Below are 26,045 nucleotides of genomic sequence, written 5' to 3'. Positions count from 1 at the left end.
TTGTGCCAGTCACTGCACTGGCTGCACATCAAATACAGAATTCACTGTCCTAATCCACAAAGCTCTCCACAGCACCGTCCTACATTGCTTCCCTCATCTCAATCCACCACCTAGCCCAGGCCTTCCGCTCACGAAATCAGATTAAGTGCCCCTTTAACTTGAACCCCTCAAATCCTGCCTCCAAGATTTCTCCAGAGCAGCACCAGTCCTTTGGAACGCTCTACTTAAGACTATCCGGGCAATCCCTGACACACAAAACTTCACAAAGCTCTAAAAACGCACCTCTTCAGTGAGGCATACCTCATCTCCTAAACCAAACCCTTCTGTACTCCGCCTGATAACATGCTCCCTGTCCTACCGACTGCAATCCCTGCTAACCGCAATCAACCACCCCCTGCGGTCATACCGATTCAGCCACTATATAGCTAAAGGCCCTTTTAAACACAACGGTTTTCGCTCAAAGTCATCTTTTGAGCGATAATCGTTGTGTCTAACTGCAGTGACATTGTGCAGTTTTCGTTTAGGAATCGCTGATCAGCAATCGGTTATCAGGAATTTACAGCGGTAAACAGCCGATACTATTGTTTCAGCTGTATTCTGCTTCCTGAAGACAGGCGGGGTATAAAGATGAAGCCGTGTTCTTCATCCCCTGCTCGGAGCGCTCTGAACAGAGAACAGCTGGATGGAAAAGACAAGCGGCCCCACTTGTCTTCTGCATCCCCCGCTCGGAGCGCAAAGTGATCGCTCAACATTTGAGCGATCACCTTGCACTGTAAAAGCACACAACGATTATCGCTCAAAAGATTTGTTGAGCGATAATCGTTGTGTCTAAACCTGGCTTTAGGTCTGACTGTTGTCTATGTGTATAGCATCCACACCTCCAGCCTCTTTACCTTCTGTATCACCCCATTATTTGTAGCATGCAAGCTCGTTGGAGCAGGACCCTCACCCCTACAGTTTCCTTCAATTGATTACTACATGTAACTGTGGTTTTGTTTTCGTTTCCCCGTGTTGTAAGCGCTGCGGAATATCTTGGCGCTATATAAAGATTATTATTACTACTTTGCACTTTTTTAGCTATTTAGCATTTGGTCTATCTGGATCTAGTGGGAGGTTATATATCCTGCCTCCCTATCTGTGTCCTACTAATATTTTGGCAAGTGAATTTGGCCACACGTTTCTGTGATTTTGTAAATTTTTCCCTTTTCCTGTGATTTAGTAATACAAAGTTTGAAATCTGCATCACAATCCGCAGCATTTAGGTGAGTATTTAGTCAATGCGGATTTTCTACAATATATAACCCAAACATAGGGTGTGTAAAGGCACCCTCAGGTTATATTGATTTTTTCAGCATGGAATTTACCTGTAAAAAACAGAATTCTCAAGGCAGTTTCTGTGTAAAGTGATATATCACTTTTTTCCTAAAAGAGGATTTGAAATCCACGTGTTGAAAAAACCCACGCCGTATAGAGTACACTGCATATTTCCGTTAAATGCAATAGGATGCAGGTTTTCCATGGAACCTGCGTCAAATATCTGCCATGCTCATGCAGCTCAGGGATCATTACAATGTACCTGCGACGCTCCTGTTCTTCTGCAGGTGACTATGTTTTTAGAATTAACAAAGAGAAGACAATCTCAGATCTCGAGTAGAAGCATGGGCCCCTAGGGGAAATGCAAATCACACAAATGATTTCTAATGTATTCAAAGTTGCTTGTTGTTTATATATCATAAGTGACATCACTGGAAAAGTATATTCCTCCAAAACTAACAAGAATACATGATAGGCTAAAACCAAAATGTTTAACATAAGTTCACACCTTTTAAGGTGTGACTATGGCGGCCTGCAGAGGTGCGGAAATTCCGCAGCGGAATTTCCCGCGGAATTTCCACCCCTGGAAGCTGCCATAGTATTGCGTTAACAAACGCAATCCTATGCAGACAGCCGTGCAAAATCCCGCGCGGCAAACAAATCGTAGCATGCTCTATTTCTGTGCGGGGCGGCACGTGAAAGAGCCGGGGGCCGCGGGAGCAGGTGAGTGTCACGCTGCTCTCTGCAGACGCTCGGGTCAAGTCCCGCTGCAAGAATTCTCGCAGCCGGATCCGACCCGGCCATCTGCAGGCGGCCTATAACAGAAAAAGAAAACGTTATTATTTCTTTAGGAAGGAATGCAAGGGAGGGGGTCTGCAGGACTAGTTTATCTCTGTTCCATACACTCACTGGTATATAGAAATTATATTTAACCCCTTCACTACTTAGCAGGATGCTATATCTTTCTAATGTACAATCTAATAGCAAAAACAATTAACTGATATACTGATCTACAATTTTCTTTACATATGTGACCAAAAGGAAGCAGACACAAGGAAAACTGAGACAAGGTGATGGAAATCACAGAAAATTTACTCAGAAAAACTATTTCTCCCAACAATAAAAAATTTCAGGGTGTAAACATCATCTCTGCAAATCATTCTCCGCTCATTTCCTGCATTTTGGTGCATAATGTTTTCAGACACTGGCGGACATCCTCCAAGCCACGGTAAACGCACTTTAGGCCCCGAGGGATGTTCCGACACGAGGTGAGGTCCACATGTGTAAGTGCTGGACAGCTGGACAGTATGTGCCTGTGCAAAGAACACAGTGTAAGCGCAGGATATGGCGGTACTGTATAAAACACAACAGGACAGTCATCACCTGACGGCAGCGGCTGTGACTTTAGTTCCCGAGAGGTTGAGAGACTGCAACGTGTCATTGGTTCCATTTCTTGAAAGGATTTCTAGGCCTTGGCTCATGTCACTCTCACTGTAGCGCTGCGCAGTCAGGTCCAGCTCCTGCAGGCTGTGCTGCCATCGTCTAGTCAATAAACTGCAGCCATTGGAGGGCAGGGAAACCCCGTAGCAGTGTATACCCAGGTAAAGGCGCTCGAGATCTGCATGGATATAAGAAGAGATGCCATGGTTGGCTGCAGTGAATGTGGAATATACCGCGCCCACTGTCACTAGTGGGTACGTGTGCCTGTATTCAACATAAGCATACAGCTTGTGGAGCAAAAATATTAACCTCAGGCTATGAAGATGAGTGTCATGGGATTGCCACCAACACAGTGCCCATGGGGGTAGTTTGGTGGTGGGTGGCAATGAATGCATTAACTATTTAATAACCAATCAGTTCTAAGGCAGTGTGGGTAATTATTGTAATCTATTCACAGTGCCACTTTACAGTCATCTTGCAGCTTTCCTTCCTGAGACTGTAAGCTCTTTGAGGCAATGGTAAGGCCCATTTACACACACAGATAATCTTTCAAAAGATTGAAAGATCAGAGATCGTTTTGGATAAAGTACTAATAGGCACTAATTGCTATTAGTACTTTATCAGCTTTATTTGCATGCAAATGAGCTTCTGTGAGCTGTTGTAGAACTCAGTAGGAGATCTGAGCTCTGTAATTAGCTCCATTGTTCAGCCAGGGGCTGCTAAGAGAAAACAATGTAATCTCTAGCTCCCCATGGACAATTCAGTACCATAGATAGCAGACACGGGGTGTGGTCCTGCTTATCAGCTGTTCTGCCAAAGGCCGCCTGCACACGGGCGGAAATCCCGCGGGATTTTCGCCACTGAAAGTTTGCATAGGAGTGCATTATAATACGCACTCCTATGCAGACGGCCGCGGTTTGGCCGCGCGACATCTGGGGCGGCAAACAAACCGCGGCATGTCCTATTTTTGTGCGGGGCTCGCACTCAGCCGGCTGCCGGCTCCGGTCTGCGCATGCGCCGGCTGCGCGGTAGCCGGCACATGAAAGAGCCGGGGCCGCCAGGCGCGGGTGAGTACGCGCTCGTCCCTGCAGGCTCTCGGGTCGGGTCCCGCGGCGAGAATTCTCGCTGCCGGATCCGACCCGCTCGTCTGCAGGCGGCCAAAGGATGGTTTTCAAGTAGAACTGAAAACTGTTGTTCGGCAGAAAACTGAAAGATGGTAAACACAACAATTATCGCTCAATAGATTGGTTTTGAGCAAATTTTGAGTGATATCATTGTGTCTAAATGGGCCTTTACTCCGTCCTGACATCTAAGTGTAGTATAATAATGATGGGTATAGAGCAAAGACCCCCGTAGATAATATAGAAGCCCCCCTTACCTGGGCACGGTAAGACACTGATACACTCTGGGGTGACCATGTAGCAGCCACGCAGGTCCAGTATTTTCAGCTGGGTGCAGTCTCTCAACAGCCTCTTACAGTTGCTGTCATCAACATCGGAATCGGTGGAGGTGGCTATACACAGCTCCTGGAGACATCTAAATCCAAGACCACCCGTAGATGAGGAGAACTTGGAGGTCAGAGAGAAGTCGACATTGAGCAGCCGCAACACCTGAGAGCAGAGAGGACACAGAGGTGAGGAGGGGGAAGACTGTTACGATTTGTAGGATACACCCTGTTCTCATTCACCTCCAACTTTGGACATGCCGCCTGGAGACCCTCGACAGGCAGATGCATCTTTGTCCCTCTCTCCTTTATCGAGATATTCACCTCCAGGACCCGCAATTCAGGGCAGGAGCCACCCTGAGAAATTGGAGAAACTTCATCAATGATACAGATGGCCCAGGGGATGAGGATGGGAGTGATGGTTCTCTAGATAACTGGTCTCACCGCAAGCAGGTTTATGATGTTATTGGTCTGCGAGCTGTAAGATAGGTATAAGCATCGAAGACTGGCACCACGCACCCGCAAGAAAAGTGATACAGCGTTACCGCACACCTGTGGAGACAGTCACATGTCACAACCGCTAGGGCAGAGTGCCACACACCCCACAGCACCAACCTGAGAGTCTTGTAGATTGAGGGTGGTCAGTTGTGGGCAGCACTCGCCCACAGACACCAGCGCGTCCGCTGTCACTTTACTACAGTGAGACAGTGTCAGAGAAGTCAGCAACGGGCAGAAGGAGGAGAGACTCTGCAAGAGACAGACAATAAGAGTGAGAGACATGTGGCGGCGGTAAGAGACAGAGTGAGAGATAGAGCACAGGTAAAAGAGTAATAGACAGAAAGAGAGAGAGAGAGACAGGTGATGTGTATAAGGGCTCACTCACACGGGTGTATGTGGCATACATATTTCTTAAGCATGTAGCAAGCAGTATACACAGAAAATATGCATGTAACTTGTGTATCTGCTGCACATGTTAAATCCCCATAGCCAATACTGACGCAGAATATGCACCAAAATAGGACAAGCTGCATTTTTCCCCCCAAGTGCGTGAAAAGAAAATGCAGGTGTGAGTGGCCCAATAGAAATCACTGGGCTTTTAGAAGTGCCTAATATATGGGCCACATACGCCCATGTGAGTGAGCGCTAAGAGACATACAGTAACATATATAGAATTAGTGACGGCATGTGGTGTGCCAGTGATGGGGGCCGCAGTCATTACCTCAAGAACTAGTGGGACGTTATCATTCCAGTGATGCAGGGAGAAGTCCAAGACCTGAGAGAGTCTGAAAGAGGAGAATCATTATCAGGACACAACATATCCTCTGTGCTGCTGTGAGCAAGAGCCATAATGATGAGGTCCTTCTCATTCCAGTATATCATTATTATAGGAAAGCCATACCAATTATATTATGTATTACGCACACATAAGTTGGGACCACTGATATCTATGGTGAGCCCTATTCATCCATATACACCCCATCTGCTGACACCTGGAACATTACAGGATAGCTCTATGTATGGCTATAGGAGAAAGTAAGTGAACCCTTGGAATTTTCTGGATTTCTTTTTTTTTTTAATTAATTTTTATTAGCTTTTATTATTAGTTCCATACATTGAAAAATTGTATAAAATGAGCAAAAAAGACAATGTTGTCTTTACTAACATAAATTCTAGAACATATCAAAGTACGTGACTACAATTTCAGGGGATGTGTTTCTGGATAAGGCTAGAGTTGTCTAAAGATCCCTACAGATAGTCTTACAATTAATGAACTACTTAGAACTATGAGATTCTCTACCTCTAGTAATAATCGCATTCCCACTTAACTTAAGGTACAGCGAGTTGGGTACAGGCATTAACTAACACTTATAACACATGGTATAGAGACAAGGGAGGGGGGGAGTTGGGGGGGGGGGAAATCGCGGGTAAACGAACATGTGGGGGGGGGGGGGGAGGGATTGAGGCAGGAAAGGGCGAGTTAAATTAGAGGCGGTATATCTTATGATACTTGCTCCGCATTTCCCATCCTTTTCACCGATTCACCGCCCGGGGTCTCACCGTGTTGATACCTGTACGAGAATACATTAGCATCTGCTCCCAATCCCCACAGGAGACTCAGACCAAGGCCTTCCAGGGGGTCCACATCTCCACAAACCCATCATGTCTATTGTTTGCCCAGCTCGCTAGTTCCTCTAGATTGCAAATTAGGTCTACTTTTTTTTTCCCACTGATTTAAAGTAGGGGGGATTTTCTGGAGCCAGAGAAGAGGAATCAAGGCTTTTGCTGCATCTATCAGTAGTGCTGTTAGTTTATTTTTAAATGGGTGAAAGTTAGCTGTTGGTCTCCAGAGGAAGATGTCAGCTGTGAGGACAAGGTTAGGTGTAATGTTTTTGAGGACTCTCTCTACTTCTTTCCAGAAGGAGGTGATGACTGGGCATTCCCACCAGATGTGTATATAAGGCGTCGCATCTCCAGCATTTATTGTGGGGTGTCAATTTGTATTCATATAACCATTGGGGGGTCCTGTACCATCTTACTAATAGTTTATAATGGCTTTCCTGAATTAGCACACAGGGGAAGAAGCCGAATGCCGTTTTCATAATAACTCTCGTTTCTTCTGGAGTTAGGGTAATATTCAGCTCTCTTTCCCATGATAGGAGAAAGGCTGTTTTAATGGGGGTGACTGGGGCAATAAAACATTTCTTTATTTTAGCTAACTTCCTCTGATCCGCTTCCTTCTCCCCCAGGGCTCCCTCGAAACTGGTCCTGGGTGTACTTGATTTGAATGTTCTTTGAAATTTCTCTATAGTTTTCGTGAAATGAGCTTTCTGTACAATAGAGAGGGTGCTGGGAGAGGAGAGCCTCCAGTATCTGAGCGTTTTTTATGAGCATGGGCTTGTAGATCCCCCACTATTGTCCCCTTAAATTTTTTCCATACATTGGATGACATCGGATCTGAAGGAGTATTTATTGATTTACATAGTGCGCTCAGGGGCATTGCTGGGAATTTTCTGGAATTCTGCACAGATTATTAATAAAATGTGGTCCGATTGTGTTTGTCTAACTGTCACTTGGATAAAATATAACATACAGATAATTGTACCGTTCATCACCCACAGTGCGGGAATAAAGTGAACCTTTGAACTTATAGGGAACTTGTCATGGTGCTGATAGGGGATGTGACAAGAAGATGGGTGTTTTTTTTTTTTTTATACTAACCCCCAGCTCTCTGGTTCCTGTTATGTTACCTGCCAAATATTGCGTGCCACACGGAAATCTCTTTACGGATGACCGGGCGCATGCTCTCACATAGGCTTGTATGGGAGAGTGCCTGCACAGCAATCTGAAAGGAGTCAGATATCTGCGCTGTGCAGCAAATACAAGAAAGGGTTTGCCAGCAGCACAACCTAGAAGCTGCTTACAGCGAGGCAGCTATAATGTTCAGCCACAACGGTGCATGATTCTTGGCGGGTGACAGCTCAGGACCAGGGACCGGGCAAGTACTTAAAATACATCACCCACCTTCCTGCCACCTCCTCTAACAAAACCATAACTTAGTTTATGGTGCTGTAGGAAAGGGTTAAGGTCAGGACTCTAACTTGGGCATTCCAGAACAAACAAAATCTTTTTCATCACTCCTTAGTGTGATTATTTCTGTGCTTTGGGTGATTGTTTTGTTTCATCACCCAAAGCCTCTTCAGCTTCAGGTCATAGACTTCTCCCTTACATTTACCTGTAAGATGTTCTGATCCACCTTAGAGGTCATTGTTCCCTCAGTGAACACAAGGGGTCCAAGGTCCTAAGGAGCAAAGCAGACCCAAACTTTGATGTCCACTGACTGACCAAAGCTAAAACCCTGATAGCTCCATCACCACGCTTCACAGTTGGATGTGGTTTTGGTCTGCAGTGTTCTCTTTCCTCCAGACACGGTGTTGTGTATTTGTACTATAAACTTCCACTACTGCCTCGTCAGTCCGTAGGACATTTTCCAGAAGCATTGTGTGAAATCCAGGTGGTGTTGGGTAAACCTGATATGAGCCACAACGTTATTTTTGCCAGCAGTGGCTTCTTTCGTGGTGTCTTTCCATAAACACCATTCTTAATCAGTGTTTCTTTAAAAGTGGACACAAAAACAGAGCTTTCTGCAATCTGTATATAGTCTTCTGTAGGTCTTGTGTCATTACCCTCAAGTGCTTTCTTACATTTTTCTGGATTGCCTGTAGTGTTCTTGGAGTGACAACAGTATGCTCCTGAGAAGAGTAGAATAGTCCTAAAAGTTCTCCAGCTGTTGATAACCACCATGGATTGCTGTTCACCCAGCTCTTTAGGTTCTGTAGCCTTTTACAGCTTCATCTATCGCTATAACACGTCTTTTGAAAGTAGCTTACATCAAAGCACGGTTCACACTAATTAGTCATTGAGAAGATCACATCTGTCAATAACCAGGCCTTTATTTAATAGGTAAAATACCTGTGAACTCATACTTCCAATCTCATCTCTTTTAAAGTTTTGGTCATCGGTACTTAAGGACATATCGAAGCTTGAGTGGATTTAAAGACAGGCAACTAATAAATGGAATGGGTGGATTACAATACCCAGAGGGGGTTATCAAAATTTGGGTTAATCAGTTTAGAAAAAAAAAGAAGAAAAGACGGCTGAGTGGTCACCCAATATCTACGTATCTGTAGATCTATTAGGGGACAATACAAAGATCTATCCCAAAGATTATGACTGTAAGAAGGGGGCGTCCTCTACATTTAGAGGAAGGAAGGTTTCCACAACAACATAGAAGGGGGTTCTTTACTGTAAGAGTAGCAAGACTATGGAACTCTGAAGACGTTGTGATGCCGAACTCACTAAAACAGTACAAGAGGGGCCTGGACAGCTTTCTTGAGTGTAACAATATTACATGTTATAGTCACTGATTACTTCAGAGGGGTCGGTGATCCTGGGATTATTCTGATTGTTGGATTTGTAGTCGGAAAGGAATTTTCCCCCTAAAACGAGGAAAATTGGCTTCTATCTCTTTTTTGGCTTCCTCTGGGTCAACATTGTGGGATAATAGGTTTTCTTTTCAGCCTTACACACCATGTTACTAAATTGAAGTACCTTTACCAATTAGCTCTCAGAGAAGTCATTAACACAGCCCTGCACTGTGGCTGATGAAAGGTACAAATATGTGTGTGTTATTACTTACATTGTGTCTGTCTATAATTGTGACTTAACATACAATCAGACACATTTTATTAGTAATCAATGCAGAAATACAGGTAATGCCAGAGGGCTCACTTACTTTTTCTTGTAACTATCTATATACATACCCCATGTACTGTATTGGGACCACTGACCCCTGTGATAACTTTAGAGGATAGCCGTATATAACCCACCTCTCTTGTATTACTGCCTTTATGGTCTTCTTGATCTTGTCTTTGATTTGGGGTGGGCACTTCTTGTTTGGGATCTTCCAGCAGTGGCTCACTGAAACTCGCTGCCACAGGTCCGGGCTAGAGGCCACTTGACGCCAGAGACGACACACCTGTGCCAGCCTGGTAATGATATCGGACAGTAAACTATAGAAGGGATTATTATGGGTTGGAAGGTGATACTAGGAATACGTATAGTGCCGTATGCATGGGGGTTCTACACATGGAAGGGACGCAGCATAATCATCTCATCTTGAGAAGACATACAAAACCAAAAATATAGACAGATTAGGATAGAAATATAATTAGCCTCAGATGAGGTGATGGGATCCTTATAAATGGCCACTCTTTTCTCTAATAGGTGGTAACAGGCTGTTTTTTCAGTATCTCTGTTTGCTGTCAGTGATGGGAACACTCTGCAGGCCAGAAAACTGCTTGGACTGGAACACTGTAGCCATCAGCTGTGAGACTTATTACGTCAGGACTGCTTATTGGCCTGTGTTCTCATTCTCTGACAGAAACCAGAGGCTTTCAGAATACCAAGGACCCTAAAGACCCCCTCCACCATCAACCATGAACTCACCTGCAGAGGGTGGGCACTGCTCCCTCACTATCCACCACCAGCTGGAAGATCTTGTGGATGATCTCGTGTGGCATCGCGCTGCCCCAGCCCCAGTCTGTGGTGTTGGAGGGATGGGTGACCATTGTTTTGCGCACTCGCTTCACCACGGTGTTGGTTTCCTCCGTGTCGGTTTCCTCCGTGTCAGTGACAACGAGGAATAGCATGTCCTTATATCTGTGCTGGATATAATTTTCTCGCCCCCACTGGGAACTGCGCCTCCTACCCGTTTTCTTGGCTCGCTTGCCTGTGCAGCGTCCTCGAGAGCTGCATGATGCCATCTGTGGAGAATAAACATGAGGTGAGAAGAATGGGCACAGACGCCACTTATAAGTGTCCTCTACAGATCACCTGCAGCACGATTACACTGCAAGTTATCAGGCCCCACCTGTAGTGTCAGTACAACCAGCTGCCCCTACAGCAACACAGGAAGTCCTGGAGGAAAGAGCACAAATGGCTCTAGGAGAGGCAGTGGGGGCTCAGTTATATCGTTTTCCTCCATAAAATCCCCACTAGGAGACAGGGCTCACCACAAACTGCTGTCCCCCTTCAGTGCTTCTCCTGATGTATGGACCTGGAAGACCAGCGCCCAAATACCCTGCATTGCTATACAAATCAGAGAGGACATCAACATGAAATAGGAGTTCTGTACATAATACCTTACAATCTATAAAGCTGGAGTGAGGGTCCTGCTACAAGTGAGGGCAGGGTATTGGGGAAGGGGGATAACCTAAAAAGTACAACTTGAAGAAAGAAGAATGTTAACTCCCCTTTTGTGCATGTGATGTAGGAGTCAAGGGCCAGGAGAGAGGAGGGATGTGGATAGAGTGCTCCACGGCCAGGAGAAAGGAGTAATGTTAACAGACTGCTTCGGAATCAGGAGAGAGGAGGGATGTGGACAGAGCGCTCTGGGGGTCAGGAGAGAGGAGGGATGTGGACAGAGCGCTCTGGGGGTCAGGAGAGAGGAGGGATGTGGACGGAGCGCTCTGGGGGTCAGGAGAGAGGAGGGATGTGGACGGAGCGCTCTGGGGGTCAGGAGAGAGGAGGGATGTGGACAGAGCGCTCTGGGGGTCAGGAGAGAGGAGGAATGTGGACAGAGCACTCTGGGGGTCAGGAGAGAGGAGGGATGTGGACAGAGCGCTCTGGGGGTCAGGAGAGAGGAGGGATGTGGACAGAGCGCTCTGGGGGTCAGGAGAGAGGAGGGATGTGGACAAAGCGCTCTGGGGGTCAGGAGAGAGGAGGGATGTGGACAAAGCGCTCTGGGGGGCAGGAGAGAGGAGGGATGTGGACAAAGCGCTCTGGGGGGCAGGAGATAGGAGGGATGTGGACAAAGCGCTCTGGGGGGCAGGAGAGAGGAGGGATGTGGACAAAGCGCTCTGGGGGGCAGGAGAGAGGAGGGATGTGGACAAAGCGCTCCGGGGGGGGGGGGGCAGGAGAGAGGAGGGATGTGGACAAAGCGCTCCGGGGGGTCAGGAGAGAGGAGGGATGTGGACAAAGCGCTCCGGGGGGTCAGGAGAGAGGAGGGATGTGGACAAAGCGCTCCGGGGGGTCAGGAGAGAGGAGGGATGTGGACAAAGCGCTCCGGGGGGTCAGGAGAGAGGAGGGATGTGGACAAAGCGCTCCGGGGGGTCAGGAGAGAGGAGGGATGTGGACAAAGCGCTCCGGGGGGGCAGGAGAGAGGAGGGATGTGGACAAAGCGCTCTGGGGGGCAGGAGAGAGGAGGGATGTGGACAAAGCGCTCTGGGGGTCAGGAGAGAGGAGGAATGTGGAGAGAGTTCTCCTGGGTTGGGAGAGATGGGGGATGTGGATCAAGTGTATCATACACAGGAGAGTGCAGCAGCGCTTTGTCTGGTGGTTAGGAGGGAAGGGGGATGTGGATAGACTGCTTCTGGCGGCAGGAGAGAAAGGCATGTAGATAGAGTGCTCTGAGGAGCAAAAAAGTGGGGAATATGGATAGTGTCTGTAGGCAGGAGATAGAGGAACACAGATTAAACGATTTGTGGGTAGGAGAGAGGAAGAATGTAGACAGCGTTCTGGGGTAAGGGGAGTGCTGCCAGGGCAGGAGAGAAGAGCTGATGTGGATAAATGATGGGTTTGACAGCAGCTGAAATATAGAAAGAAGCAGAGCAGTAGAATGACTGGAAACAGTGAGGGGTACAGAGGATTAATAGTCAGTTAACTGCTCGGATCATTTACATTGAGAGACAAGAGGGATCAGTGGGGATTGCTGGAGAATGCTGAGACTTGTGGTGCTGCTGAGGGTTAGAAAACAGATGATCAGGTGCTCCTGCTGCGAGTTCCCCCCATTGCCTATAAAAGGCTCTCGGAGGCTTCTTGTGTGTAGTGACCTCATCTTCTGCTTGTGTAGAGCTTGTTGACCACTAGACACCTCTACGACGCAGAGAAGAGATGTCACCTGTTACCAGAGTCTGAGGGGGGCGCATTATTGGGATGTAAGAAGCTGGATGGTCGTATCCATGAATTGTTCCCCACCGGCCGTTCTGATCAGACTGGTAGGAGGTGTTGGGACCAGCGCATATGTGAGGGCACACAAGGTGACTGGGCTCGAGACGCCCGACAGTCCACCAGTAGAGAGGACTGTCTGATTGTCTGACAAGCACAGGCAGCTCCAACTGGTGAGTTCTCCGCCATCCAGAGACAGGTGGCGCCATCGTTACAAGCCTCTGTGTCTGTCAGAGCCATTTCCAAGCCTGGCTGTAAGAATATTTGATCTCAGGACTCCCATTACATGTACGGCCTCTGACACCCACCGTCACCTCCGTTTGCAATGATGTTGTGAACGATGAAACCAGACGCTACGGAGTGGATGACAAATCCAGGTTTAGTTTGGGTGCTGACGACGGCAGGGTTTGTGTCCAGAGACCTTGGGGTGATCTCCTCAATCCTGGCTTTGCTGTAGAGCAGCACACTGCCCCCTACTGGTGTGATGGTCTGGGGGCCGGGCCCATCGCATACGACAGTCAGTCACCCCAGTAGTGGTACGAGGGACAATGACAGCTCAGCGATATGTTCAGGACATCCTGCAGCCGCATGTGTTCCTCTCATGGCGGCTTCTAGCAGGATAATGCTCGGCTGTACATACAAGGGGGTCACAGGAAGCCCCCACAACATTGTCATACTTCTGTGGCTGCCTGGTCATCCGATTTACTGTCAATAGAACATGTTTGGGACCATCTGGGACACCAACTTGCACAGCCTACAAGTTTACACGATTTAGAGGCTCAGTTACAGTAAATGTGGACCAATATGTTGCAGGATACCATACAGAACCTGTATGCCTCCAAGCCCGCCAGTATCACATCTTGTATCTAAGCTAGAGGTGGTACAACACGGTACTGGAGCCTCCCTTAAAGTGGTCAGTTCTCCACAATAAATGACCTTTTTGCTCTGATAGTGTAATCACTTACTTATATCAACGTTACAACCACACAAAGAACGTTTCATTCGATTTTGACAACTTCTTCTGAGGCCGGTTTTACATCTGCGTTGTGGACTCAGCCTTTGGGAGGAAGATAAAGGGCTACATGCAGCCTTTCTTTCTGGCATTTTGAGCCGCATCTGCGACTGAACCTCAGAGAGGGATTTTTTGATGGCTTTGAGTTTAGTATCCAGAGGTGATATGATATGTTTATATATAGTATGTAAGTTATGTCTCAGAGCTGGTTCAGTTTGTGTATATGTACTTTTGGATGTATATAGTGTCTCAGAGGGATGTATGGTATAGATTCACTACTGTAAGGCCATTCTCTCTCACACACACCGCTTTTTACAGCATTTAGTGCAGTGTTTTCAACGCCGCGCTAAATGCTGTAAAAGGTCTTCATTGATTTCAATGGGTCTTCTTAGACTAGCCCTCAAACACGGCGTTTCTAATGTTACTATTTTCAAGTGCTGTCCGCTCTATTTTAGTGTGTTTCAGCGCTTTGTAACGCACATCATGACCCATTATAATGATGGGGTGCATACAAAATACTGTCAAACACATTTGAAAACACCGTTCGAAAATACTTTAAAACACAGCGTTTCAACAGACTTCTGCGAGAGAGCAGCCTAAATACATAGTACTTCTGAGGTGGTAGTGTGTGTATATATATCTTCAGAGGTGCTATAGTTTATATGTACTTATGTATACATACCACTGTATGTAGATAGTGTCCATCGGAGGTGGTACTGTGTGTATATAGAACCTCAGAGATGGTATGATGTGTGTGTAGATGCATTTTATGTATATCAGACATTCATAACAGGATTGTCACAACACCAGAAACATCCCCACAGAGGCACAAGCAGGGGGCCGCCATCACCTTTGCCGTGTATGCAGTCCTTAAACAGCCATGCGAGGGTGCATACTGTTGTACGAGATGTGAGTGTGCTGCATATTTGGAAGCCCAGATCCTGGATCTACATTAGCAGCTTGCAACACTGAGATCCACTGGCACCATGGAAAGGAGTTTGCTTCTCATTAAGCGGGCATTTGCTGGGGTAGATGTTAGTTTGGGAGAGCAGGATGAGCAGGCAGCTAGCTGGGTGACAGGAGGAGGGGTAGAGGGAGGAGATGCAGGGAGGCTAGTCCTGAACTGGCACACCTCAACAACTGTGTAAAGTTGGCAGATGAGGGGGGTGCCATTACATGGTTAGCACTGCTTCACTACGACGTGCCCTCTGACCGCCAGGGAAATGACTGCTCCAGTAAGAAGGGGAATAGGAGCGCAGGGCAGGCTAGACGGGTACTGGGAGACAGAGTTCCTGGCGCTCGAGTTCAACACATCACGGATCGGGTTGACATATTACTGGGAGGACCCAGCGCTGCCTGTGATTGGCTGAGCACTCAGCTAATCTAATACAGCCGTTCCAGCAGGCAGGGATTTAAAATTCCCGCCTCCTAAAAGAACTTCACTACACTGCCGGAGGACCAAGCGCTGGACGTGCCTGCGCCCCGACAGCGGTGGAGAGGTGAGTATTTTTTTTTACACATTAGGGGTGATTTTTAAGGAAAGGGCTTATATTTAAAGCCTTTCCCCAAAAATCACTGCACACAGCCCATTGCAGGAGTGGTGGCCCCATTGAAAGCAATGGTGCACGGACCTCACTCAAGTATAAACCAACCCTAGGCTTATACTCAAGTCAACAAGGTTTACCAGTTTTTGGGGGGTAAAACTTGGTGCCTTGGCTTATACTCCAGTATATACGGTACCTTACCCAACTTGCACAGGACCCGACTAGGCGGACGGCCATTTTGGTCTTAAAGGGGTTGTCCCGCAAAAGCAAGTAAAGTTAAACACTTCTGTATGGCCATATAAATGCACTTTGTAATATACATCGTGTATTAAATATCGGCCATACAGAAGTTATATACTTACACACACACCCCCCCCCCCCCCCCCCCCCCGGTGTCGGCGTCCCCGTCTCCATGGCGTCGACCGAAGCCTTCTTCTGCCTCGATTAGACGCGCTTGCGCAGTCTGCCTCTTCTGTCCCGTTGAATGGGGTCGCTCCGGCGTGCTCGCGCCGCACAGCTGGTCTGCCCATGCCCAACACTCATCCATGTGTGTACTCGCTGCCATGCTGCTGCACAGGAGCAAGTATCGCTGGCTCGCTCACAGAGCGGCCAGCAGGGGGCCGAGGTGGCTGGAGATTTCACTCCTCACTCTCCCCCGCCCCTCTGCATTCACTTTAGCAGTGGCTGTTCAATACTAAACTGCTGCTGTTTACACTGAACGATCATCGTTCAGCATTTTAAGCTGCAGAAAATGGCTGTACATCTCCGTATCAGCAGGGGTTTATGAAAGATAGCGCCTATTAAATAAATCTGATCAGCTTCTACGAGGAGGTAAGTTCTAGACTGGACCTGGAAGAGTCACTGGATCTTGTTTATCTGGACTTTTCCAAAGCATTTGATACTGTGCCACCTAAAAATATGGTATATAAAATGAGAATACTTGGTCTGGGTGAGAATGTGTGTGAGTGGGTAAGTAACTGGTCACTGACAGAAAGCAGAGGGTGGTTATAAATGGTACATACTCTGATTGGGTACTAGTGGGGTATCACAGGGGGCAGTACTGGGCCCTATTCTAATATATTTATTAATGACCTGGTAGAAGGATTGGTGCATCTTGTCTCCACCAAAACAATAGGTGGAGACCTAGGATTATGGGAAGGTATAGGGTACACCCGCAGCTGCCGATTGGCTGGGCTCCTGTTTCGGCTGGCCGCTGTCCTCCTTTCTCCGCTGTCATAATCCTGGCATGCAAGCTCCCCAATGCCCTCCTTTTTCAGCTGCAAGCGGCGTGCTTGGTAGCGGCGCTGTCTGCCTTCTGCCATGTAAGCTCCCCGCGGGGCTCCTTTAGCCGCTGCTAGCCACGTTGTTGCTAGCGTTGCAGTCATAGAAGGCACGCCAGGCTGCCATCCGGTATTACTGAGTTTAGAAAAAAAGCCGACTGAGGGGCGACCTAATAGCTATGTATAATATATCAGGGGACAATGCAGAGATCTCTCCCATCATCTATTCATACCCAGGACTGCAACAAGGGGCGCTCTCTACATCTATAGGAAAGAAGGTTTCTACACCAACATAGAAGGGGTTCTTTACTGTAAAAGCAGTGAGAACACTCTGCCTAAGTAGGAGGTGATGGCAAATTCAATGAAAGCCTTGAAGAGGGGCCTGGACATCTTTCTTGAGCGATGCAATATTACATGGTATAACACTGATTACTTCATAGGGGTCGGTGATCCGGCGAATATTCTGATTGCCAGATTAGAGTCTGAAAGGATTTGTTTTCCTAAAATGAGGAAAACTGGCTTCTATCTCATTGGAGTTTTTTGCCTTCCCCTGGATCAACACTGGGGGGTAATAGGCTGAACTGGATGGACATATGGCTTTTTTCAGAACATACTATATTAAAGGGGTCTACCCGCCTCTGCTAATGATGTGATAACAATACTCCGCTGTAGGAAGCGACTGTGAAACAGGCAGACTGCATTCTTCCGCAGCTTCCATATCCTCCCCGCTGTTATACGTGGAGTATAGAGCAGTCAGATCTCGGCTGGTCGGATTCCTGTCCCCTGCCGGCGACCCTGGTACATCCTATGCTGCGGACACTCGCCGTCGGTCATGTGCGGTACAGATTGTTTTTTACATCTTTTTTTCCCCGCAGAAGGGCCGCGGGTGGGGCGGCTAATATCCGCACTAAAAAAAACACGCTACAACTTTATTTGTGCGAGCAGAAGTCACATTCGCTGTCCGTTGGTGTGAGGGTTCTATTGTTTCAATGTGTGCGGAACCCCGCCGACCATCCATGTGAGTGATAATAGCGGGTTCCACAATTCAAACCTGGTTGCATGAGGCCGGCTACAGTGTGGGACTTGGGGACACAACCTGAAATACAGGACAGTGAGGAGGATAACAATCACATTACAGCCTCCGGGCTGGGACAGGGCACCGGATCCACGGGCGTAACTACAGGGGAGGCGGGTGCACCCGGGCCCAGGAGCCTTAGGGGGCCCAGAAGGCCTCTCTTCTCCATATGGGAAGCCCAGTGCTATGAATAAAGCAGTATAGTTGGGGCCCCGTCACAGGTTGTGCATTGGGGCCCAGGAGCTTCAAGTTATGTCTCTGAGTGGATCCCCTATGCCGCCGCGGGGACGGGGCATTGTATCCTCCGGGCCGCCGCGGGGACGGGGCATTGTATCCTCCGGGCCGCCGCGGGGACGGGGCATTGTATCCTCCGGGCCGCCGCGGGGACGGGGCATTGTATCCTCCGGGCCGCCGCGGGGACGGGGCATTGTATCCTCCGGGCCGCCGCGGGGACGGGGCATTGTATCCTCCGGGCCGCCGCGGGGACGGGGCATTGTATCCTCCGGGCCGCCGCGGGGACGGGGCATTGTATCCTCCGGGCCGCCGCGGGGACGGGGCATTGTATCCTCCGGGCCGCCGCGGGGACGGGGCATTGTATCCTCCGGGCCGCCGCGGGGACGGGGCATTGTATCCTCCGGGCCGCCGCGGGGACGGGGCATTGTATCCTCCGGGCCGCCGCGGGGACGGGGCATTGTATCCTCCGGGCCGCCGCGGGGACGGGGCATTGTATCCTCCGGGCCGCCGCGGGGACGGGGCATTGTATCCTCTGGGCTGCCGCGGGGACGGCGCATTGTATCCTCCGGGCTGCCGCGGGGACGGGGCATTGTATCCTCTGGGCTGCTGTGAGGACGCTGTGGTCAGGCTATAACTTCCTCAGGTATCCCCGCGTATCGCAGCTCCCGTAGGGCTCCACACTCACCGCCCTTCGTGCAGTCGACGAAACCTGCGGGAATTACCTCACAGTCAGGACACGGCACCATCAGGGGCGGGATCAGCCAATCACAGCGCGCGCTGTCGGCCACGTGATACCGGAAGCATGTGTAGAGCTTGGAGAGGTGAGGTGACTGGAGCGTGCAGCGAGCTCGTCTGTCCCCGTTAGTGTCCCGTGTATATCCGTACGGCACAATATCCCGTATCCTCCTCTGCCCCCTGTATATCTGTGCTGTACTTGTCCCATCTCCTCCTATGTCCCTAGTGTATCAGTACTATACATATCCCGTATCCTCCTCTGCCCCCTGTATAGCTATACTGTCCGTGTCCCGTCTCCTCCTCTGTCCCGGGTGTATCTGTACTGTATGTGTCCCGTCTCCTCCTCTGTCCCGGGTGTATCTGTACTGTATGTGTCCCGTCTCCTCCTCTGTCCCGGGTGTATCTGTACTGTCCGTGTCCCGTCTCCTCCTCTGTCCCGGGTGTATCTGTACTGTATGTGTCCCGTCTCCTCCTCTGTCCCGGGTGTATCTGTACTGTATGTGTCCCGTCTCCTCCTCTGTCCCGGGTGTATCTGTACTGTCCGTGTCCCGTCTCCTCCTCTGTCCCGGGTGTATCTGTGTACTGTCCGTATCCCGTCTCCTCCTCTGTCCCGGGTGTATCTGTGTACTGTCCGTATCCCGTCTCCTCCTCTGTCCCGGGTGTATCTGTGTACTGTACGTGTCCCGTCTTCTCCTCTGTCCTGGGTGTATCTGTGTACTGTACGTGTCCCGTCTCCTCCTCTGTCCTGGGTGTATCTGTGTACTGTACGTGTCCCGTCTCCTCCTCTGTCCCGGGTGTATCTGTACTGTCCGTGTCCCGTCTCCTCCTCTGTCCCGGGTGTATCTGTACTGTACGTGTCCCGTCTCCTCCTCTGTCCCGGGTGTATCTGTACTGTACGTGTCCCGTCTTCTCCTCTGTCCTGGGTGTATCTGTGTACTGTACGTGTCCCGTCTCCTCCTCTGTCCTGGGTGTATCTGTACTGTCCGTGTCCCGTCTCCTCCTCTGTCCCGGGTGTATCTGTACTGTACGTGTCCCGTCTCCTCCTCTGTCCTGGGTGTATCTGTACTGTACGTGTCCCGTCTCCTCCTCTGTCCCGGGTGTATCTGTACTGTACATGTCCCGTCTCCTCCTCTGTCCCGGGTGTATCTGTACTGTCCGTGTCCCGTCTCCTCCTCTGTTCCGGGTGTATCTGTACTGTCCGTGTCCCGTCTCCTCCTCTGTCCCGGGTGTATCTGTACTGTCCGTGTCCCGTCTCCTCCTCTGTCCTGGGTGTATCTGTACTGTCCGTGTCCCGTCGCCTCCTCTGTCCCGGGTGTATCTGTGTACTGTACGTGTCCCGTCTCCTCCTCTGTCCTGGGTGTATCTGTACTGTACGTGTCCCGTCTCCTCCTCTGTCCCGGGTGTATCTGTACTGTACGTGTCCCGTCTCCTCCTCTGTTCCGGGTGTATCTGTACTGTCCGTGTCCCGTCTCCTCCTCTGTCCCGGGTGTATCTGTACTGTTCGTGTCCTGTCTCCTCCTCTGTCCTGGGTGTATCTGTGTACTGTCCGTGTCCCGTCTTCTCTGTCCCGCGTGTATCTGTACTGTACGTGTCCCGTCTCCTCCTCTGTCCCGGGTGTATCTGTACTGTACGTGTCCCGTCTCCTCCTCTGTCCCGGTTGTATCTGTACTGTACGTGTCCCGTCTCCTCCTCTGTCCCGGGTGTATCTGTACTGTCCGTGTCCCGTCTCCTCCTCTGTCCCGGGTGTATCTGTGTACTGTCCGTGTCCCGTCTCCTCCTCTGTCCCGGGTGTATCTGTGTACTGTCCGTATCCCGTCTCCTCCTCTGTCCCGGGTGTATCTGTACTGTATGTGTCCCGTCTCCTCCTCTGTCCCGGGTGTATCTGTGCACTGTCCGTTTCCCGTCTCCTCCTCTGTTCCGGGTGTATCTGTACTGTACGTGTCCCGTCTCCTCCTCTGTCCCGGGTGTATCTGTACTGTACGTGTCCCGTCTCCTCCTCTGTCCTGGGCGTATCTGTACTGTACATGTCCCGTCTCCTCCTCTGTCCCGGGTGTATCTGTACTGTCCGTATCCCGTCTCCTCCTCTGTCCCGGGTGTATCTGTGTACTGTCCGTATCCCGTCTCCTCCTCTGTCCCGGGTGTATCTGTGTACTGTCCGTATACCGTCTCCTCCTCTGTCCCGGGTGTATCTGTGTACTGTCCGTATCCCGTCTCCTCCTCTGTCCCGGGTGTACCTGTACTGTACGTGTCCCGTCTCCCCCTCTGTCCTGGGCGTATCTGTACTGTACGTGTCCCGTCTCCTCTGTCCCGGGTGTATCTGTACTGTACGTGTCCTGTCGCCTCCTCTGTCCCGGGTGTATCTGTACTGTCCGTTTCCCGTTTCCTCCTCTGTTCCGGGTGTATCTGTACTGTACGTGTCCCGTCTCCTCCTCTGTCCCGGGTGTATCTGTACTGTACGTGTCCCGTCTCCTCCTCTGTTCCGGGTGTATCTGTACTGTCCGTTTCCCGTCTCCTCCTCTGTTCCGGGTGTATCTGTACTGTACGTGTCCCGTCTCCTCCTCTGTCCCGGGTGTATCTGTACTGTACGTGTCCCGTCTCCTCCTCTGTCCCGGTTGTATCTGTACTGTACGTGTCCCGTCTCCTCCTCTGTTCCGGGTGTATCTGTACTGTCCGTGTCCCGTCTCCTCCTCTGTCCCGGGTGTATCTGTACTGTCCGTGTCCCGTCGCCTCCTCTGTCCCGGGTGTATCTGTACTGTACGTGTCCTGTCGCCTCCTCTGTCCCGGGTGTATCTATACTGTACGCGTCCAGTCTCCTCTGTGCCGGGTGTATCTGTACTGTACGTGTCCTGTCACCTCCTCTGTCCCGGGTGTATCTGTACTGTACTTGTGCTGTATCCTCCTCTGTCTGGGGAGTATCTATCTTGTATCCTCCGCCTGTTCAGTATGTATCTGTGTACTGTACGTGTTCCGTCTCCTCCTCTGTCCAGTATGTATCTGTGTACTGTACGTGTTCCGTCTCCTCCTCTGTCCAGTATGTATCTGTGTATTGTACACGTCCCGTCTCCTCCTCTGCCCTCTGGTTCCGTCTTGCTCTCTCAGGGTTTCCCTCCTCCTCCCTGACCTCAGTGCATCACTTACCGGCTCTACTTCTCCTCTTGCTGTTGGGGTTTCTCGGTTCGGTCTTCTCCTGTGTTCTCTCTACACAGCTCTTATTGGTGAAAGTAAACTAAATACGCAGTATACTTGGGAACACAAATACACACAGGAGCTGTCAAAAACGCATGCATAAGCAACAATATGGAGCGTATTTGCATGACCGAAATGCGCTTACACCTCTGTAAACCTGTATAGAGTGATCTCTGCAGTATATAATATCCCTATATAGCATATCTTTTTATATAATAAAACTAGATATAACATCAATTTATATAACATCGATATCTCTATATAATATCTTTGTATATTATATCCTATATATAATAGCCAGATGTATACTAAACCTAAATATAACATAATTATATTACACACACACTATCCTTATAGTTCCCAACATGTAACATCTTTATATGTATTATCCATATATATCTATATAATGTCCCATATAAATAACCCTATATGTAATATCCTGATATAAAATGCACATATATCAATCAATTTATCCATTTAGTCGTGTCTGAGTCTCGGTGACTGTATAGGCGAACATGAATTTGTGTATATTTATTAAAAGCACCAAAATTAGGAACATTTTGAAAAAATTGTCATTTTGTTCACTTTTTCAACTGCAATATCTCGAACATGTGCAAGCATACTGTACACATTTTTGAGGAGATATATATTTCCATTTGTTTACTTGATTCTGGACGCAGATTGGAAAAACCATTTGAGAGACGTACAAATTTACCATTTATTAACATTTTGAGGAACATTTTGCTTTCCTACACCAAGCCAAGATTGCAAAGGCTCATAGGTGTCAGAATGATAGATACCCCCACTAATGACCCCATTTTAAAGTATTCACTGAGGAGTGTCATTAGTATTTTGACCCCACAGTTTCTTTTCAGGAATTAATGCAATTTAGAGGAGAAAAAAAAAAATCAAATTTAATTTGAAAGACAGGATTTCTAGTTGAACAATTATTGGGGGTCTTTACTGCTGGGCCAAATTATTAGGGGTCACTATTACTGCTGGGGTAAATGTTTGGGATCATTATTACTGCTGGAGTAACTATTAGGGGTCACTATTACCGCTGGGGCAACTATTGGGAGTCACTATTACCGCTGGGGCAACTATTGGGGGTCATTATTACTGCTAGAGCAAATACTTGGGGTTACTGAGTGCTGGTGCAGTTATTGAGGGTCTCTATGACTGCTGGTGTAAGTGTGGGGGGTCACTGTTACTGCTGGGGCAACTGTGGGAGGTCACTATTACAGCTGAGACAACTATTGGGGGTCACTATTACCGCTGGGGCAACTATTGGGGGTCAGTATTACCGCTGGGGCAACTGTCGGAGGTCACTATAACTGTTGGCGGGCATTATTACTGCTGGGGAAATTATTGGGGGGGGTCTCTGAGTGCTGGGGCAATTATTGGGGGTAACTGTGGAGGATCACTATTACTGCTGGGGCAAATATTAGGGATGATTAATGCTGGGTTAATTATTGGAGGTCACTAATACTGCTGGGGCAACTGTAGTAGGTCACAATTACTGCTGGGGCAACTATTGGGGGTCATTATTACTGCTGGGGCAGTTACTGGGGGGTCACATTTACCGCAGTAGCAATTATTGGTGGTCACTATTAGTGCTGGGGCAATTATTGTGGGTCACTATTACTACTGGGGCAACTGTGGGGGATCACTATTACTGCTAGAGCAACTATTAGGGGTGATTAATGCTGGGGTAATTATTGGGGGTCACTATTACTGCTGGGGTAATTATTGGAGGTCACAATTACTGCTGGGGCAACTATTAAGGGTCATGACTGCTGGGGCAATTATTGGGGGTCACTGTTACTTTTGGGGCAACTGTGGGAGGTCACTATTACTGCTAGGGCAATTATTAGGGGTCACTATTAGTGCTGCAGCAGCTACTGGGGGTCACTATTAGTGCTGGGGCAATTATTGGGAGTCATTAGTGCTGGGGCAATTATTGAGGGCCACTATAAGTGCTATTTGTGCTGGAACAACTATTGTGGGTCATTACTGCTGGGGCAATTTTTAGGGGTCACTATTATTACTAGGGCAACTTTTGGGGGTCATTACTGCTGGGGCAATTATTGGGGTTCACTATTTGTGCTGGGGCAATTATTGGGGGTCACTATTACTGCTTGGGGAAACTGCGGGGGTCAGTATTACAACTGGGGCAACTATTAAGGGTCATTACTGCTGGGGCAATTATTAGGGGTCACTATTACCGCTGCAGCAATTATTGAGGTTCACTATTAGTTCTGGGGCAATTATTTGGGGCCACTATTAGTGCTGGGGCAACTATTGAGGGCCACTATTAGTGCTGGGGCAATTATTGAGGGCCACTATTTTTGCAAGGGCAATTATTGGGGGTCACCATTAATGCTGGGGTAATTATTGGGGGTCATTATTACCACTGGGGCAACTGTGGGAGGTCACAATTACTGCTGGGGCAACTTTTGGGGGTCATTATTACTGCTAGAGCAATTATTGGGGGTCACAATTACTATTGGGGGCCACTATTACTCCTGGAGCAATTATTAAGGTTACTATTACTACTGGGGCAACTGTGGGAGTCACTATTACTACTGGGGCAACTATTAAGGGTCATTACTGCTGGGGCAATTATTGGGGGCCACTATTATCTCTGGGGAAACTGTGGGAGGTCACTAATACTGCTAGGGCAAATATTAGGGGTCACTACTACCGCTGCGGCAATTATTGGGGGTCACTAATACCTCTGGGGCAACTGTGGGAGGTCACTATTTGTGCTGGGGCAATTATTGGGGCTCACTGTTAGTGCTGGGGCAATTATTGGGGCTCACTATTAGTGCTGGGGCAATTATTGGGGCTCACTATTAGTGCTGGGCCTTTTATTGGGGGTCACTATTAGTGCTGGGCCTATTATTGGGGGTCACTATTTGTGCAAGGACAATTATTGGGGGTCTATTTGTGTTGGGGCAACTATTAGGGGTCACTATTATTGCTGGGCAACTTTTGGGGGTCCTAATTACTGGTGGGGCAACTATTGGGGACACCGTTACTAGTGGGGCAACTATTGGGGTCACTATAACTGGTGAGGCAACTATTGGGGTCCCTATTACTGGTGAGGCAACTATTGGGGTCCCTATTACTGGTGGGGCAACTATTGGGGGTCACTTTTACTGCTGGGACAACTATTGGGGGTCACTATTACTGCTGGGACAACTATTGGGGGTCACTATTACTGCTGGGGCAACTATTGGGGGTCTTTATTACTGCTGGGGCAACTATTGGGGGTCTTTATTACTGCTGGGGCAACTATTGGCGGTCACTATTACTGCTGGGGCAACTATTGGGGGTCACTATTACTGCTGGGGCAACTATTGGGGATCACTAAAACTGCTGGGGAAAGTATTGGGGGTCACTGTTACTCCTGGGAAAAGTATTGGGGGGTCACTATTACTGCTGGGGCAACTATGGGAGATCACTATTACTGCTGGGGTAACTATGGAAGGTCATTATTACTGGTGGGGCAACTATTGTGGGTCACTATCTCTGCTGGGGCAATTATTGGGGGTCATTATTTCTGGGGCAACTCTGGGGGGTGACTATTTCTGTTGGGGCAACTATTGGAGGTCAGTATTACTGGGAGTGTCAGTATTACTGCTCGAGGCAACTATTGGGGGTCTATTACTGCTGGGGCAACTATTGGGAGGGTCTGTATTACTACTGGGGCAACTATTGGGGGGTCTGTATTACTACTAGGGCAACTATTGGGGAGGGTCTATTACTACTGGCGCAACCATTGGGGGGGGCTGTATTACTACTGGGGCAACTATCATGTTTGATACTGTCTGCTGAGCTGCTCTATCTAAGCCGATTCTATTGGATGCAGCAGCTCAGTAGATGTATCACACACGATCGACTTAGATACGTCTACTGAGCTGCTGTATCTAAGCAGTTCCTCTGTGATACGTCTGCTCTAGTGACTGGGATGAGTGTGATAGACCAGTATTGTATCCTTTTGCTCTTGTGGTTGGTCTTTATTTGGGTGTTGCGATGATCCCTGATAAAGCTCGACCGTTTAGTGACACCTTGTTTTCCATCTTGCTTTTTGCCAGGGTCACATCTGTTTTCCAGCCGTTACATTCATGTTTGTCCTCGCTGGGTCAGCTCGTAACCATTATAGTCCCTTCCCTCCACCATTGTAAATCCGCACAACTCCTCTATCTCTGGCCTTTGTAGAAAAGGGGATCTCAGTGTGCTGTATCATTATGGCCCCCGCCTTCTGTACCCA

General features: G+C 48.8%; 2 protein-coding genes across 4 annotated transcripts in view; one reads left to right on the top strand and one right to left on the bottom strand.

Moving 5' to 3' along the window:
- Nucleotides 1-2,385: 2,385 nt before the first annotated feature.
- On the bottom strand, nt 2,386-18,904 carry FBXL6 (F-box and leucine rich repeat protein 6). Of its 2 annotated transcripts, none has more exons than XM_066578136.1 (10): nt 18,571-18,904; nt 10,205-10,521; nt 9,586-9,744; nt 5,418-5,481; nt 4,814-4,945; nt 4,643-4,750; nt 4,442-4,555; nt 4,133-4,364; nt 2,698-2,932; nt 2,386-2,627 (listed from the first exon to the last, which is right to left on the bottom strand). In XM_066578136.1, exons 1-10 carry the CDS (start codon nt 18,592-18,594, stop codon nt 2,471-2,473), a joined length of 1,542 nt encoding a protein of 513 aa, XP_066434233.1. In that variant the 5' UTR covers nt 18,595-18,904; the 3' UTR covers nt 2,386-2,470. The 2 variants fall into 2 exon arrangements, with proteins under 2 accessions (XP_066434233.1, XP_066434234.1); XM_066578137.1 differs by having other exon boundaries at nt 18,534-18,902.
- The window catches only part of SLC52A2 (solute carrier family 52 member 2), a 26,127-nt gene continuing 18,714 nt past the window's right edge, over nt 18,633-26,045 (top strand). Inside the window, exon 1 of one of the 2 annotated variants that reach the window (XM_066578138.1) lies at nt 18,633-18,669. The gene's annotated coding sequence lies outside the window, so the exon portion shown is untranslated. Of the gene's footprint in view, nt 18,709-26,045 lie in introns of both variants that reach the window. The other variant, XM_066578139.1, reaches the window with a different exon arrangement.

The sequence above is a fragment of the Eleutherodactylus coqui genome, chromosome 9, assembly GCF_035609145.1.
Source record: "Eleutherodactylus coqui strain aEleCoq1 chromosome 9, aEleCoq1.hap1, whole genome shotgun sequence".
Lineage (NCBI taxonomy): Eukaryota > Metazoa > Chordata > Amphibia > Anura > Eleutherodactylidae > Eleutherodactylus > Eleutherodactylus coqui.
Note: the sequence above shows the minus strand (reverse complement) of the source record. Positions and strands in the feature narration are given on the sequence as shown.